The sequence below is a fragment of the Urocitellus parryii genome, chromosome 9 (genome assembly GCF_045843805.1).
Source record: "Urocitellus parryii isolate mUroPar1 chromosome 9, mUroPar1.hap1, whole genome shotgun sequence".
Taxonomy (NCBI): Eukaryota; Metazoa; Chordata; class Mammalia; order Rodentia; family Sciuridae; genus Urocitellus; species Urocitellus parryii.
In genome coordinates this window covers 14,674,912-14,693,428 of record NC_135539.1, presented here as the reverse complement: position 1 = coordinate 14,693,428, position 18,517 = coordinate 14,674,912, and the positions used below count along the sequence as shown (strand labels likewise).

The following is an 18,517-nucleotide window of genomic DNA, read 5'->3' as shown; positions in this document are numbered from 1 at the left end:
CATCTGAGTTTCTGCAAATAAATAAAAGCCACATTTTCATTCTCTAGTCACCTTAAGAGCTCCCACCATACTTCTGTTTTCCCTATTAAAGTTTAGCAGTACCATGCTACAGTCAAATAGACACTTGCCTTGAAAAATAAAATTATGCACATATAAATAACGGTCAAAAAATATAAGCAGAGGAATGTGAAGAAATAGGCAGCCCAGATCATCCAATTACTGACTCCTATCATGAGCTGGTACTCCTGCAGAAGAGTTAAAACAAATCAATTATCACAAAAAACAGTACAACCATAAAGAACCTTAGAGTTTTAAAAATGCATTACAAAAATTATATAATTTCATGACCATAACTAAAATGAGTTAAGTAGTAGATATTATCTCCAATTTAAAGAGGAGGAAATCAAAACTCAGAATTTCAAATAACTTGATTAAAATTATTATTAATGAGTCTGTAATTCTTATAAGCCCAGAGATCATTTCCCCAGCAATTTACCTAATACTGATAAGACATGAAGAATACTTAAATAAGGCTATAAACCACATAAATTAATCTTTTCTTCTTTGTATCATGTCCTCTTCCGGGAGGTAGTAAAGAAATACAAATACAGTTTATTCAGTTATAAAATTAGAAGCACTAAAATTAATATGAAAAGAGGAAGAAAAGCAGTCATTTTTATCAATAATATATTTTCTTCAGAACTAGTAGTTTATGTGGTATTTTGAGTTTTAACAAAATATTTTTAAAAGATTTAAGAATATAATGTATAAGGCCAATAAGAATCTTCAAATGCCATGATTTCATTCTCTTTTAATGATGAGTAATATTCCATTGTATGTGTGTGTATGTGTGTATATATATATATATATATATCATGGTTTCTTTATCCATTCATCTACTAAAGTGTATATAGGTTGGTTCCACATTTAGCTATTGTGAACTGTGCTGCTATAAATATCAATGTGGCTGTATACCTGTAGTATGCTGTTTTTAAGTCCTTTGGGTATAAACTAAGGAGTAGGATAGCTGGGTCAAATGGTGGTTCCTTTCCCAATTTTCCAGGAATCTCCATACTGCTTTCCATATTGGCTGCACCAACTTGTAGTCCCACCAGAAATGTATGAGTGTGTCTTTTCTCCCACATCCTCACCAAAACTTATTGTTGTTTGTATTCTTAATAGCTGCCATTCTGACTGGAGTGAGATGAACTCTTAGAGTGGTTTTGATTTGCATTTCTCTAATTACTAGGGATGTTGAACATTTTTTCATATATTTGTTGATTGATATATCATCTTCTGAGAAATGTCTGTTCAGTTCCTTGGCCCATTTATTTATTGGTTTATTTGATGGCACTTCATTTTTAGTCAACTTCAATAAAGAACCATGTAGGCAGGAATTTTCTAGAAATACAGTTTCCAGTATAAACAGGCTGGCAACTGAATGATCCAATACAATGCAATACCATTACACACTCACCAGGAATGATAACATTAGAAAAGACCATTAATACCAAATGCTTGTGAAGATAGGTAGAAAAAAGAATTTTCATGCATTGGTAATGGATGGGTAAACCTATAGAATTTTATTGGAAAACTCAAGCATTAGCTACTAATGGGTGACATGTATAACCTAACATTCAGCAAAAAAGATAAGGAAAAGTCATAGGAGTATCAGTAATAACAGGTAAATGTTAAACAACCCAAATAATAATGGTCATACCACAGAATCAAAACTTAATTAACTTACACAAAACACATCTACATATTTAGCTAAATGAATCACACAGACACAAAGTTACATATAATACATGTTTCAATTTTATCAAGTTTTAAAAGACAAAATGAACTCAAGATGTTAGAAGCTAGATTAGTGCATAACTTCGGGAAAATGTTTTCAAATGTGTACAAAGTTACTCTTAGTGCATATTTTCTTTATAATAAATCCATTCAATCACATGCATGATTTGTGCACATTTCTCTGTATATGTATATTTCAATGAAAAAATTTTAATTAAAGAATCTTAAAAGCTTGACTGATTGTATAGCATGTTCTGGGGGCATAAAGAAAAAAGTGTTATAGAGGAGAATTAAAGAGAAAACCAAGGAGGTAGAAGTATGAAATTAGAGGAAGAGGCAAGAAAGGAAACTTCACTAATCAGAAGGGAAAGAAATGTATTATAGTCAGAAGAAACAAACATAAATGAAGCATCAAATTATGTCATCTTTGGGATTTCCTGAGGTAAATAACAACAAAACGAGAAGTAGAAAGTTGACAAGTTTTAGAAAATGTATATGCTTAAATGAAATGTATTCAAAAAGCAATCAAATAAATACATCCCTAATATTTACTTATGCCAATCTGTGGTTTAGGACAATTAACGTGATAACTAAGTACATGGTAGATTAGGAGGCAAGATAGTGGATATGAAGATGAGTAACAAGAGCCCTGAGTAAAAAACAATGAGAGCCCATCTTTAAAGTGATGCTGCCACAAACAAAGGAAAGGAAGAAAATTGTATGACTCATGATTACATAAATAAGATAAATGAAAAGGAGAAATGACTGACCATAATTACTGATCACTCACTACATGCCAGGCACTGTACTACTAAGCACTCTACATATATTTCCTCAGTTACACTGCACAATAGTAACTTTGGATAGAAAAATTTTCATATAACATCTCACTTAATATTGTACTATCCTGAAGGTTAGATTTTATTAATTAAGCTCAATTTAGAAAATAATATAGAAATCTTACATGATATTCTAGAGTTAATGAGTAATAGAGTCAAAACATGGTTTATCAGAATCCCTGAAACTAAGTAATACTAATAAATCAATAATAAAGTAGATACTAAGTAGATAGTAATAAATAAAATAAAACTAAGTAGATACTAATAAATCATTGAATAAATCATTGGTTAATTGGGTGATAACTGAATTTTGAACTATAAAGTCTCTGGTTTAACACAACATACTCTGGACCAAACTCAAAACTGGAAAAGATTCACTCAAGAAAGCGGAAAAGTTCTCTTAAGAAAAAAAAATCAGAATCATAGTATCTTGGAATTGGATTTTATCTTAATCATTCTAGATATAATTTTAAGAGTTCAGATAATTATTTAGTTCAGAAATGTCTTAGAGGGGCATTTAGGATTGCATTTGAATTCTATCAGTAATATTCTTTGGAGTAGTCTTCTCTAACTAAAACTAAAATTCATACCAAGAATTACATTTAAAACAAAATTATGGGTAATTGTCAAAAGTACTTAGCTGCCACTGAAACATAAACATCTACCATTTTTGAGTGTGTAGAAATAATATAATCTTCTACATAAATTTGCCCCACAGACTCAAAATTTTCCGGGAAGCTCTATCTACCACAAGAAAAGTAGAGTTACCTTTAATCGATTTTCCTTTTCCCACACAATGGACTGAATTAAGATAAGATGATTCAAAGAGAAGATACATATGGTTACTAAAGGGATAAAAATACCAGCAAATACATAGAAGAAATCTTGATACTGCATTGGGTATGGAAATCTCTGAACAAAAATTCTAACACCATTAAACAGTTTTTCTGCAGCAGTGCCACTGTGATGTAGCATAATGGCCTTGTCCAAGGCATGTTGCACAAGCAGGAACCCTTCACTGATGTACCCTAAATGAGAAAACAAAGATTAAGTACTGTAGACCAAAAAATAGCTGAGTTGAACAAAAACAAAAGAAAAGCACAATAAAGTATGGTCATATTCTGTCAACAAATAGATCACCTGTACAATAGTGGAGTAGTGGTCATATAAAATTACCTAGTGATGTAGCCATCTTAAGTTTGCGTAAGAACACTCTATAACGATCATGCTGTGAAAGTGTAAAATGCCTAATGATGTATTTTTCATACTTTATTCCAATGTGAAGCCACACATGACTGTATGTCAAAGGCAAACAACATAAGTTAATTTTTGTAACAAGGCTCTTGTTATAGTCTAAATTTCAGAGCAGCTATCAGAGTTTTGCCACCCAAATACACAATGAGTGTGTCAGCTGTAAATAAAGATAATTTCACTCTTTCCTTTCCAAATGTTATGATGCTTCTTTTTCTGATATTTTCTCTAGAACTTCCAATAATTTGCTGAACAAAACTGATGAAAATAAACATCTTTGCTTTATTCCTGATATTAGGAGGAAATGTTCACTATTTCACCAATAAGCTACCTATCTTCCACAGATGTGCTTTATTAGATTGAGAAAATCTCTTACTGATACTTTGGGTGGAGATATTTTTTTAAATATAGTTTTAATTTTTTAAAAATAAACAGCTTTTGCAGACAAGTTGCAAAGGCAGTACAAGATAATTTATACAGAACAGGTCTGTTGGCAATAAATTTCTATAAGATTTTTTAAAATTCTGTCGTGAGAAAGGCTTTCTTTCTTCTTTGTTAGAAAGTTTTCACTGGGTCACCAGATTTCTGGGTTAATGGGTTTTTTTTTCCCCAACACTTTGAAAATGTCACTCTCTTTTTGCTTACATTGTTTCTCACATTAAATTAGCTGTGAATTCTCCCTTGTTGGCACAATATAATACCTTCAAGGTTTAACATTTGTAATTGATCTTTTTTTCTTTTTAGATATACATGACAGTAGAGTATATTTTGACATATTATATATACATGGAATATATCTTATTCTAATTAGGATCCTATTCTTGTGGTTGTATATTATGTGGAGGTTCACTGTGGTGTATTCATATATGAACATAGGAAAGTTATTTCAGATTCTTTCTACTGTCTTTCCTATTCCCAACTCCCCTCCCTTCTCTTCATCCCCCTTTATATAATCCACTGAACTTCTATTCTTCCCCTCCCTCCTTTGTTGTGTGTTAGCATTTGCATATCAGAGAGAACATTTGCCTTTTGTTTTTTGGGATTAGTTTATTTCATTTAGTATGACAATCTCCAGATTAATACATTTGCTGGCAAATGTCATAAAGTTGTTATTCTTAATGGCTGAGTAACATTCCATCATGTATATATGCCACATTTTCTTTATGCATCTGTTGACATATTATATATACATGGAATATATCTTATTCTAATTAGGATCTAGGTTAGTTCCATAGCTTAGCTATTGTGAGTTGAGATGCTACAAACATTGATGTGGCTGCATCACTGTACTGTAGTATATATTTTAACTCCTTTGGATATATACCATGGAGTGGGATAACTGGGTCAAATGGCGGTTCCATTCCAAGTTTTCTGAGGAATCGCCGTACTGCTTTCCAGAGTGGCTGCACCAATTTGCAGTCCCACCAGCAATGTATGAGTGTACCCCTTTCCCAATAATCTTGCCAACATTTATTGTTGCTTGTCACTGATTTTATATAGTGTGAGTAAGATATGACTAAATGGGGAGTTCCATTTGTTTGCTTCTATTTTAATCCTGCTTGATGTTCTCTAAGCTTTTTTGGGGTTTGTGGTTTAGTGTCTGTCATCTTTTAGAAAATTCTCAGCCATTAATTCCTCAAAAAATTTTTGCTCTATTCTTTCTTACTTCTCCTTTTGGTATTTCAATCTTATATATGTTCAACCATTTGATTTAATCCATAGTTTTTGCTTAACTAACTCTTCACATAGCTTTGTTAGTCATTGTTCTCTGTATTACATTATTTACAAATAATTTTTTCACAACTAACTAGTATAATTCTAAGTACGGAAATTTCAACTCCCTTTATATACATTTATTCTCCTTCATTTATAATAGAATTGTCAATTTTTTTTACTTATAATGTGAACTACATTCACCAGTGTTAAAATTTTTGCTTCAACCATCAAACATACTTCAGAAAATTCAAGAAAAATCTATTATATTTACCCATATTTTTGCCTGTAATATTCTTCCTTCCTTCCTGATGTTTTCAGGTTTTCTTTTTTTAAAAATCAGTTCCTTTATGTTTAGAGAATTTCCTTTAGTCATTCTCTTAGGATGTTCTGCTGGCAACACATTTTCTTTCCATGCTTGAGATTTTACAATTTCCCCTTGATTATTGATGCGTATTAATTATATAGAACAATGGGTCTTGTTCTTGTCATAACACAATTGTACATACATAAAAATGTAATTTGATTAATTACAATTTCCTTTTAAAGTCCATGGTTTCTGAAATAGGCTGTCATTCATACTGTTTTCCCCTGTATGTAACATGTTAATTTTCCTCTGGCTGCTTTCAAGATTTTTTTTTTTTCGTCCTTAGTTTTCAGTGGATTTCTGTCTCTTTTCAAATCTGAGAAACTTTCAGTCATTTTCTGTGGGAGGCGGTCTCACTGAATGACTGGCATTCTCCTTCCCGTGATGGGAAGAGGAATGTTTTTGTCATGAGGAACATAACAATTATCCCTGTGTTTCCCGCCCCCCAGCTTTGTTCTCTTTCTCCTCTTCATCTCAGTCTCTGATAATGTATTAGATTTTTTTTTAATTTTTATTTTTTATTAGTTGCTGGAGACAATACAATGATCTTGACATATCAAACATTTGATTCAATGGGGTATGAATATGAATTCTCATTTTTCCATGTGTACGGATTGCAGGATCACATTGGTTATGCAGCCACGTATATACATATAGCAATACTAGTGTCTGCTGTATTCTGCTGCCCTCCCTATCCCCCTCTCCTTTCCCCTCCCCTCCTATCACCTCTGTCTACCCAATGGGACACATTTCTCTCTTTTTTTTCTTCCCCCCTCACACCATCATATATGTATTTTGTATAACGATGAGGGCCTCCTTCCATTGTATTAGATTTTTTTGATAACTCCATCTGTCCTTGAGGTTCTTCTTTACCCTCCTTTTTAAAAAATTCTGTTGTTTAGATTAGGGTAATTCTTTTTCTTACAGCTCTCAAACTGTAAGTATGTGACTTTCATATCAGTTTTCCACATTTTTATGCTTTTGGCTGGTAAGTTCACCTTTAAAATGTAATGTTCTCTAAGAACAAGAAGTCTGTAATGTTCCTTTTGAATTACAGTGCCAATGTGTTGTGTTACAGTGTTACAAATCAACCACAGATATTAAGATTTTAAAAACAGAAACACATATAAAACTAGACTATATGTTGATGAGTTGACAAAAATGTTGTGACCAATTGCTTATAGAAACCTAATCCTATATTTCCCCTGGAACAATGATTAAACATTTGCTAATTTAGTATTCTTGGCAACTTTAAAGAATATAATCACTGAAGATAATGAAAATCGATTATATGTAATATATCTTTTTTTGACAAGTTCCTGTCAGATTTTCTACTCATTGCTGATTTTCTACAATTTATGTGTATGATTATGGTAGATATATTTATCCTGACTGAGGTTTTTAGAACTTCTTTTGAAAGGTTAATAAAATAGGTACTTGTCATTCTGTTTTTCTATACGCTTAACAAAACACTGTTGAAATCTTGTTCCCAGGATGTGTTGTCCCCAACTGTGAACTGTTTGCTAATCTTGTTCTCAGAATGTGCTGTCCCAAACTGCCAAACTTCAGGATACACTCCCTCACTCGGTTGCAGGCAAACTGCTTACTCGCCCTGACCTGTCAATGAACTTCCCTCCCTGCCCTCTCCAAGAAAAGTATATAAGCTCTGCTCAAGCTGTTCTCAGGGCTCTATCTCTCTTTGCTATAGAGAGCTCGGGCCCCAGCATGCTGGTCTCCAAATAAACCCACCCTTCTGCTTTTGCATAAGACAGTCTCTTGTGGTCTCTTACTCCAACGTTCCGCCGGACCCTTACATTTGGTGCATTGGCCGGGAACTGCGCATCGCCGGACAGGGAGACCTCAACAAGACTCCTTTAGGGGGGTAAATAAGGCGCCATATCTTCTTCTTCTTCTCCTCCTTCTTCTTCTCCTTCTTGTTTTTCCTTTGCGATCGCTCAGAGTCTGATTTTGGGCTGAAGAGCGTGAGCTCTCAGGGCCTTCTGGTTTTGGGCTGGAGAACGTGAACTCTCAGGGCCTTCTGGTTTTGGGCTGGAGAGCGTGAGCTCTCAGGGCCTTCTGGTTTTGGGCTGGAGAGCGTGAGCTCTCAGGGCCTTCTGGTTTTAGGCTGAAGAGCGTGAGCTCTCAGGGCCTTCTGGTTTTGGGCTGGAGAGCGTGAGCTCTCAGGGCCTTCTGGTTTGGGGCTAGAAAGCGTGAGCTCTCAGGGCCTTCTGGTTTTGGGCTAAAGAGCATGAGCTCTCAGGGCCTTCTGGTTTTGAGCTGGAGAGCATGAGCTCTCAGGGCCTTCTGGTTTTGAGCTGGAGAGCATGAGCTCTCAGGGCCTTCTGGTTTTGGGCTGGAGAGCATGAGCTCTCAGGGCCTTCTGGTTTTAAACTAAAGAGCATGAGCTCTCAGGGCCTTCTAGTTTTGGGCTGAAGAGCATGAGCTCTCAGGGCCTTCTGGTTTTTCTGGTTTCGGGTTGGCAGAGTGTGGTTGTCAGCGGAGAACGTGAGCTCCCCTGGCGGTAATGGATAGACGTGTCCCTGAAGCCACAGACCACGTCTCCTCAAGGGACGCTTTGGGAGACTCTGGGGGGGACGGAGGTACCCCCATCTGGGAGGGACAAGGTGCCCTCATCTGTATTCTGCTGCCAACCCGTCTGGTCTTGCCGGCAACTATTCTTTCTCTCAGGTTGAATTCACTGTCTATTTTTAATCTTTGCCTCTGAACTTGTGTTACACGTTTACTGTTTATTGTGTGTCCATGTTTGTGTCACGTTTGTATTGTCTCTGTCTTTGTTCAAGTAACTTTCATTATGGGACAGAGTCATTCACTGGACTGAAGTCCGCTTAAGGGCTCAGAATCTTTCTTTTTCAGTAAAACGCCGGACCTGGCAGACTCTCTGTGCCTCAGAATGGCCTGCCTTTGGAATTGGATGGCCTCCAGAAGGATCTTTCTACTTCCCACTAATTTGAAAAGTCAGAAATATTGTCTTTGTCTTTCAGCCGGGGCCACATAGCCATCCAGATCAACAGCCGTATATCTTAACTTGGCAGGACCTTTATGAATCTCCTCCTCCACCCTTTGTTCTCCCTGAGTCTCAAGATTTGACTCTGCTGGACTCTCCTCCCTTTCCTTATCCCCTGCCTTTGTTCCCCAACCCCCAACACCCTCTAAGTGATTCCCCTGATGCTGACTCAGGATATCCACCATTGAGGAAATTAAACAAGCCCAGCACCCTCCAGATGACTTCCCCGAGGCACAAACAGCCCCTTCTCCCCGGAACTCACCGGCAGCGAATAATTAAAAACCCTAAAGCCCCAGTGATACTTCCTCTCTGTCCTTATGGGCCAATGATAGAGGATGGCCATGGTGGAGAAATGCAAGCCTACCAGTATTGGCCTTTCTCCTCTTCAGATCTATATAACTGGAAAAATAACAATCCCCCTTTTTCCGAGGACCCCACCCAGCTCACAGGTCTAATCGAATCATTGATGTTTTCACACCAGCCTACTTGGGATGACTGCCAACAACTCTTAGGCACTCTCTTCATGACAGAGGAGTGAAAGAAAGTCCTCCTGGAAGCAAGAAAAAATATCCTCGGACCAGATGGGCGACCGACACAACTTCCCAACATAATCGAAGCTGACTTCCCCTTGAACTGACCCAACTGGGACCCCAACACCTTTGAAGGTAGGGAGCATCTGTCCACTTATTGCCGGGCTCTAATAGTGGGTCTCCAAGCAGCCGCTAGACGGCCAACTAATTTGGCCAAGGTAAGAGAGATTATTCAAGGGCCTAATGAATCACCCTCTATGTTTCTGGAGGGAATTATGGAGGCATATAGGAGATATACTCCTTTTGATCCTCAGGCAGAGGATCAAAAGGCATCTGTCACAATGGCCTTTAATGGACAAGCTGCCCTGGATATTAAAAAAAAGTTATAATGCTTAAATGGATTACAAGATATGACTTTAAGAGATTTAGTCAGAGAAGCTGAGAAGGTATACTATAAGAGAGAAACTGAGGAAGAGAAGTGAGCAAAGGGAGGATGAAAGAAACAGAAGACAGACTGAGACATTGAATAAGGTCCTGGTCACAACAACAAATAGGCCAGAAGTTAGGAGACAGGGAAACAGAAAGGGATACCTGGGCCCATGCCAAAAGCCACATCTGGCCTCAGATCAATGTGCCTACTGTAGAGAAAAAGGACACTGGGTCAAAGAATGCCCTAGAAAGAAACAGCCACGCCAACCAGCCATTCTAACTTTGGAGGATGACTAAGAAAGTCAGGGCTCGGATCCCCTCCCCGAGCTCAGGGTAACTTTTGAAGTGGAGGGGACCCCAATAAACTTTGAAGTGGATACAGGGGCAATATACTCAGCCCTTAAGGCCCCATTGGGCCCTCTATCAACTAAAAGGTCTCTAATTCAAGGGGCTAACGGCAGTAAATATCAGGCTTGGACAACTAAGAGGACCATGGACCTGGAAAAAGGAAAAATCCATCACTCCTTCCTGGTGATCCCAGAATGCCCAGCCCCATTGATGGGCAAAAATCTGCTCACCAAACTCCAGGCCAGAATAACTTTTAACCCTGAAGGCCCCCAAATGAAATTTCTAAATCCTTCAGTAAAAACTCCTATTGTCATGGCTTTAACTATGTCAGTAAAAGATGAACATCAACTCTTCACACCCCCCCCCAAGACTGATCAAAAAGGCAAGCTATCCCAGAAATGGATAACAAATTACCCAGATGCCTAAGCAGAAACTGCTGGGTTAGGCCTCGCCGTAAAACAACCTCCAATAATGGTGGAGTTAAAAACCTCAGCCTCCCCAATTAATATTAAACAATATCCTCTGAGCAAAGAAGCTAAAGATGGGTTAAGGTCCCATATTCAGAAATATCTGGCCTTAGGGGTCCTAAGGCCCTGTCAATCGGCCTGGAACACTCCCCTGTTACCAGTAAAAAGCCAGGAACTGGGGACTATCGCCCTGTTCAAGACCTAAGAGAGATCAACAACAGAGTGCAGGACATTCACCCCACAGTACCTAATCCATACAATCTGCTTAGCACCCTGAACCCTGAACAAAAATGGTATACTGTCCTGGGCTTAAAAGATGCTTTCTTTTGCTTGCCTCTGCATAAAGATAGTCAATTGCTGTTTGCTTTCAAATGGGTAAACCCAGAAACTGGAACGACTGATCAACTAACTTGGACCAGACTCCCACAGGGTTCAAAAACTCCCCCACTCTCTTTGATGAAGCCCTCCACAGAGATCTCAACAACTTCAGAACTATGCACCCCGAAGTCACCCTGCTTCAATATATGGATGACCTGCTACTGGCAGCCGACACCAAGGAAAACTGTGAGTCTGAGACCCAAGCACTATTATCCGAGCTTGCTCAACTCAGGTATAGAGCTTCTGCCAAAAAGGCCCAAATTTGCCAGCAAGAAGTAATCTTCCTGGACTATTCCCTTAGGGGCAATAAACGATGGCTCACTGAGCCCAGAAAACAAACCGTTGTGCAGATACCACCCCCATCTAACAAGAAGGCAAATGAAGAAACTAAATTGGCAGCCCTAAACAGAGTAACCATGTTATCACTTTCCATACGGGGGAAATATAAGTCAGGAGATTTAACTACATCAGAGCACCCCGACAACTTAACATCTGAGGACACTGACACTGAACCCAACTTGCAAATTCAGAAAGCCCTACACTACATTAAGAATGTACATCAACTCACTCACCTTGGTTCAAAGAAACTGCAGGCATTCCTAAAAGATCAAGAACAGACTTTTCCACTAACCGGCTCACAGCAAAAGGAAATAACTGAATGGGTAATAAAAGCCTGTCGGGTCTGTCAATTGGTTAATGCTTACCCCTCCAAGCTTCCTATAGGAAGGCGTCTTCGAGGAACCAGACCAGGACAATTCTGGGAAGTGGACTTTACTGAAATTAAGCCAGCAAGGTATGGACTTAAATATCTCCTAATCTTTGTAGATACATTTTCAGGATGGATTAAAGCCTTCCCCGCAAAAAAAAAAAAAAAAAAAAAAAAAAAGGCACAAATGGTGATCAAGAAGATCCTAGAAGATATTTTTCCAAGATACGGCCTGCCTAAGGTAATAGGGTCTGATAATGGACCGGCGTTCGTGGCCCAGGTAAGTCAGGGGTTAACCAGGACCCTGGGGATTAATTGGAGGTTACATTGCACTTATAGACCCCAGAGCTCAGGACAGATAGAAAGAATAAATAGAACCATTAAAGAGACCTTGACAAAATTAAGCTTGGAGACCGACATAAAAGATTGGACTATGCTCCTGCCTTATGCACTGTTTCATGCAAGAAATACTCCCTCTGTTTCTTTGTGTAACCTCACCCCCTATGAAATTCTCTATGGTGCCCCTCCTCCAATAAGGGACCTGACCCCAACTCTAAGACCTAACGATTCTTTTCACACCCCCTTGCTTGACAGACTTAAAACTTTTGAAAAAACTCAGTGATACCTGTGGAAACAGCTGGCCACTGCCTACCAACTTGGGAACGAAGGAACTCCACACCGATATAAAGTGAGAAACTTCATCTATGTAAGACGACATCAGGTGTCATCTCTAGAACCCCGCTGGAAAAGACCATACCAGGTGCTACTTATAACACCTAAAGAGGTAAAAATAAATGGAATCACTTCCTGGATCCATGCCTCTCATCTCAAGCCTGCGCCCTGTCCAGATTCTGATTGGAAATTGAAAAAGACTGGTAACCCTCTCAAATTGCGTATTCGCCATGTGGATAAGGCTATAGACTCTCCCCTTGACCACCAGTGGTCCTAACCCTCATCAGCCCGTACAACAGTGATGGCTAATCGCAAATCATGTCAGCTGGCTATAGATCTTTCCTATTGGGTGTCCCTGATAAAAAATGCCACTAAAATTCCATTAAATCCCTTCCATACCATAGATAATAGAAGCAAACATTATGGATGTAGAGACACGAGAGCCAGATGCAGGTTGGCTAAACCTAGATTACTATGTTTGCTCGGTGGACTATCAAAGCCACAAACAGTCACAGCTATGTTGGGGAAAAACCGACTTCTTCTGTAAGTCATAAGGATGTAAACATACAGGGGCTACCTGATGGAACCCAAACCTCCGCCGGTTCTCAGACCATGGCCCCTTGCTGAAGTAACAGGTACTAAGGTATCTCTCCATCCATTCACTCCTCTCTTCTCCTGTCAGTGTCCACACCGGGTCCCACCAGGTCCTCTTACCAGCTAACCCAAAGCTCAAACCAGTTGAGGAGAGCCCTCAGACCCCTATCCGAGATGTAATGAAAATGGCCTTTAAAGTTGCTTTGTCATCACTGAAAACAGGTTACTAAAAATTTAAAGTCCCTCACAGGCTTTTTGGGATACTCACTCCAGTCTTCCCCTCTGCTCTACCTGTTCTACTACTCGAGTTTTTGTTGCTAGGAAAATCCCAAACCCCTTTCCCATTATTCTTTTACATCTCTCCTTCCTCATTCTCAGATCCATGGAGCTGCTCTCAGCACCGCCTTCCCCGTCCTCCCCCTCTGTACCAGGCCCACAAAACTGACCTTCTCCAGAAGTCTTCACTATGGCTGACTTTAGGACTTTCAGCAAAAGAGTCCCTATAAAAGAGTTCAGTATTGATAAACTTCCTCTTTTCATGTTGCCCTGTTCTACTTGGCCACTGGCTGGAAAAATCAGCACTCCTAAGCTAGACACCCCCTTACTAGTTTTTCACAAAATATGTGAACAAGGCCTCTGGCCTTGAGCTGGGGCTTCACAGAGATGGCTACATTTCTAAGATAAAAAGTTATCAATTGGGCTCCATGGTAACAGCTGGCAAGGAAAAAGAAAAAGTTCTCCCCCTCCCAGGTGTCCTTGAAAAGTTAACTTACCCAGAACAGAGAAAGAAAAAAAAAAAACAGAAACAAAAACTGCTTTTTGTAAACTTCTGCAGACTGGAAACTTCTGAGCCCCTTCCCTTACATGTTGAGTACAAAATTCTAAAACTACCTAAACTTGGGTTTCAAGAGATTAATTGATTACAACAGAAGCAATGCCCTCTGAATCCGGTTGCAACCAAATAAGACTGTTTCCCTGTCTTCAGTGCTATCTTAGGTGCCTTGCCTTGCCCGCCCCTGCAACAGTATAATTCTATATACTTAAACATTATTTATGTTTTCATAAAATGGTAACAGATGTGATTAATTATGTAATGGTGCAGATGTTTCCCAGAGTGCTCTATCATGACGCAGGTTCATTTAAAGATCAAATAAGGGGACATACAACCTGGTTCCGCTGGGAACCTGTAGCCCTCACTCTAGCCATCTTATTAGGAATGGGAATTGCTGCAGGGGTGGACACAAGGACTACTGCCCTGGTCCGTGGGACACAACAAATGACCCAATTAGAAACAGCAATGGACCAAAACTTAAAGATATTAGAAACCTCCATCACAGCTTTACAGGAATCTTTAACCTCTCTCTCTCAAGTTGTTTTACAGAACAGGCAAGGGTTGAACCTCCTCTTCTTGAGAGAAGAGGGTCTTTGTGCTGCATTGAGGGAAGAATGTTGTTTTTATGTCAACCATACTGGAGTTATAAAAGAATCAATGAGTAAACTAAGAAGACGCCTTGAAGAGCGTCAGCGAGAAAAAAAAAAAACCCAAAAAGGATGATATGAATCTTGGTTCACACAGTCCCCCTAGTTAACTACGCTTTTATCAGCCTTGGCCAGTCCTCTAATAATTCTTATATTGTTGCTAACATTAGGACCCTGTTTGCTCAACCGTGTAATTTCCTTTCTCCAATCCCAAATTGGACAAATCAAACTTATGGTAATCAGACAACAATATACCCCACTAGCAGACACAGAATGTGATACCCCCCAATGATCACTTTTATGATTAAAAGTAGCCAGAAGAAGAAGTAAAAAATGAAAGGTTAATAAAATAGGTACTTGTCACTCTGTTTTTCTATACGCTTAACAAAACATTGTTGAAATCTTGTTCCCAGGATGTGTTGTCCCCAACTGTGAACTGTTTGCTAATCTTGTTCCCAGAATGTGCTGTCCCAAACTGCCAAACTTCAGGATACACTCCCTCACTCGGTTGCAGGCAAACTGCTCACTCGCCCTGACCTGTCAATGAACTTCCCTCCCTGCCCTCTCCAAGAAAAGTATATAAGCTCTGCTCAAGCTGTTCTCAGGGCTCTATCTCTCTTTGCTATAGAGAGCTCGGGCCCCAGCACGCTGGTCTCCAAATAAACCCACCCTTCTGCTTTTGCATAAGACAGTCTCTTGTGGTCTCTTACTCCGACGTTCCGCCGGACCCTTACAATTTGACATATCAATTTACAATTTTCATCAAATTTGAAAAATGTCCAATAGACCTTGAAACACATTTGGTACCCCTTTTCTTTCTCTTTACTTATGATACCTCCAATTCCAAATATGAAACATTTAATACTATCTGACTGATTTTTATTCATTATGAACAGAACCAATAAAAGAGGAGAAAGGGGGACTTATTAGATCAACTTATATGATCAGAGTTTGGGCAGTCCCACAATGACTGTCTACATACAAAAAAGCTAGAGAAACCCCTTCTGCTCAAAGAAGCCAGAAGCCTCAGAACAAAGGGACCAATAATACAGTCTCATTCTGAGGCTAAAGTCCTAGAAACCTTAGAGAGTTTTTTTGTGAGTGTACACAAAAAAACTGAAGAAACTGGCATCTAAGGTCCATGGGTGACAGACAGCAGTAGATAAACTTGCTCAAGAAGAATCAAACTTGAGTTTTGTTCCATCTGGGCCTCTAGCCTACTAGATGGTGTTACCCACATTCAGGGCAGATCTTTCCTCTCATTCTGCTGCCCACATGCCAATTATCTCTGGAAACACTCTGACAAACACACCCAGCAGTATGCTTTACTAGTTAGGAAGAGTCTATCAATCCAATCAAGTTGAATATGATGGAGATTAATCATCAGAGATAGCAAACTCATTTCTCTTTATTCCTATCACATTTCTCTTTATTCCTATCACATAAAATTAATAATTTTAAAGTACAGAATTTTGTGGTATTTAGTACATTCATAGTATTATGCAACAAATACTTCTACCTAGTTCCAAAACATTTTCAATTTCCCAAAAGGAAACCCCACACCTATATTACACATTTACTTCCCATTCCTTCCTCCTCATAGTCCATGGAAAACACAAATATTTGGTCTCTACAGACTTTTCTATTCTGCATGTTCTATGTAAATGGAATCATACAATATGTGACCTTTTTTCACTTAGCATATTGTTTTCAAGTTTCATACATACTGTGGCATCAAAGTACTTCATTTGTATATATGATCAAGTAATGTCAGTCCTCATCTTTCTCTGCAAAATGTATATTATGTATCTTCAAATTTATTGACTATTTTGTCATGTTCTGTATGCTATTAATCTCATATATGAATTTATTTAACATATTGTATTTTTGTTCAATAATATCTATTTTTAAATTTTTAAGGCACAGAAGTAGATATCCACTTAAGGGAGAATGGGGCAATATCAAAACAGAGATCCTTTGGGGTAAAGCAAGGGGACAATGTGGGCTATCTCCAGAGGGAGAGACAGCCTCAAGGTTTCAGTATTGGCATGTCTCTCCTGAAATTCCTGATCTCTTCATCTTATAAGCAGGACAGGTAGGTCTATAGTTTCAGAGAGTTTCGGTTTTCCTTAGGGTTTAATTCCATTAGGTCCCACAATACAACCATGATTAGACTGCATGAGCTCTCTTTGCTTTCTAGCACACTTCCACTGTTGGCTACTTCACAAAAATCCTAGGACTAGGGGAAAGAAAATAGTTGAATTGAAACATTATTTTTTGAGGAGGGAGAGCTCTTCAGATTTGTGTCCATCTTACTAGTCCATATTATTGTAAAACACTTTCCCATGTATACAGACTGCCTCTAGCTATGACTGACACATTTGCACCCATATCAGGCATTTGTTTCCAGGTATGAAAGCCACAAGAGCTCTCTGCTCACCCATGAAGGGCTTGTCCTTTCTGAAGTTCAGCTTATCAATGCTTCCCTGCATACAAAATGATTTAAACAGCTTTCATCACAAGGTGGAAACATGAGTTCTTATTATGAAACAGACTATTAAGAGATGTATGATTAAAAATCTACTTACCAGGACTTCCCCCATCTTCTTCTTGTTGGTTTCTGGGTCCCACAGGAGGCACCGATGGAAAGAGAGAATTTGTCAACCAGCTACTTGCTTCAAATGAATCCCAAAACTTGTAGTTCTTCTTTAAACTACTGAAACGTAGATAATATTTAACCTAGGAGGAACAATAAAACACAATATCCATAAAGCAAAAAATATATAAATATACTGACAAGCATCAAAGTAGATTCTGAACATCAAGACGTAAGAGAAAACTTGCCATAAGGCACATCACCTGTTCAGATACCATCAAAATTTAAGCCTACCACCCTTAAATCTGCCCTCTTTTTTCGAAGTGTCAATAACTTTTGGATATATATTGTAGGTTTGCAGTAAGCACGTACAGTAGCAACTTGTACATCATTGTGAATTTATCTTTCCTTAGACAGAAAGCTGGCATGCATACTGAGAATACATATTCCAAAAGGCATTATTATTACTCTTCCCATTTGTCAGTCAATGTCAGTCAAGTGTTCTAAGAGGAAAATCTCTTCCTCTTCTAGAAGTGACTGCAACATAAGAATCTTACAGGAGGACAGAGAAAGGATATAAGATGTAAATGATTACCATTACATAATTTATTGTTTAATGAAAAGATAATAATAATTTTGGATAGCTAGTATACTTTAAGGTATATCATGTTAGGCCTAAGTGGTTTTCTGAGACAACATATGGACCAAGAATTGGCAAGTCAGAAGGTCAGGCCAGAAAAATCAGTAATGTAAGCAGGGGCAGGTAAGAAACTTGTTACATGCTCAGAGAGAGCTCCTGTTCCTGAAGGAGCACAACATCTATATATTAAGTATAAATTCAGTGATGAGATATGTTTATGTGGGGATGAAGTATACATAGGCAGGAGAGACAATGTAGTATCATAGCACAATTATAAAAATAAGAGTAAGGCAAGTGAGGGAACTGGGTGACGGAGACTGTACAGAACCAAGAAGAGATGAGGTTTGTAATTGCACCAAAAACATTTTGACCAGGTTTTATATACACTGTTGAGCCTTTATCTGCATCAGCCAACACTGAGTCAGTCACTTGAGGAAAGTTAACACATAGGAAGTCAGTGTGGAAGTGACAGGACAGAAAGAATGGATATCTACAACTTCCTATACCAAACAGATGATTTTCCTTACTCTTTTGTTTCACTGACAACCATATATATCCTAAATGCACAATTCTGGCTTCACACACATCTATATTCTATACTTGGTTATCAGAGTATTCCTCAGTGTTTACAGATGTCCTAATTCTGATTCAACCTGGCTAGTGAAGACGTACATACTTTATCACAT

The 18,517-nt window shown here is 38.5% G+C and overlaps 1 protein-coding gene across 1 annotated transcript in view; it reads right to left on the bottom strand.

Moving 5' to 3' along the window:
* LOC113185093 (phospholipid-transporting ATPase ABCA3-like) overlaps positions 1–18,517 on the bottom strand; it is a 126,182-nt gene that overhangs the window by 104,366 nt on the left and 3,299 nt on the right. The window contains exons 4-6 of the mRNA XM_077802694.1: positions 17,184–17,334; positions 3,405–3,664; positions 129–245 (exon numbers count right to left, since the gene is read on the bottom strand). Of these exons, the coding sequence (XP_077658820.1) occupies positions 129–245; positions 3,405–3,664; positions 17,184–17,334 (528 nt within the window). The remainder of the gene's footprint in view (positions 1–128; positions 246–3,404; positions 3,665–17,183; positions 17,335–18,517) is intronic.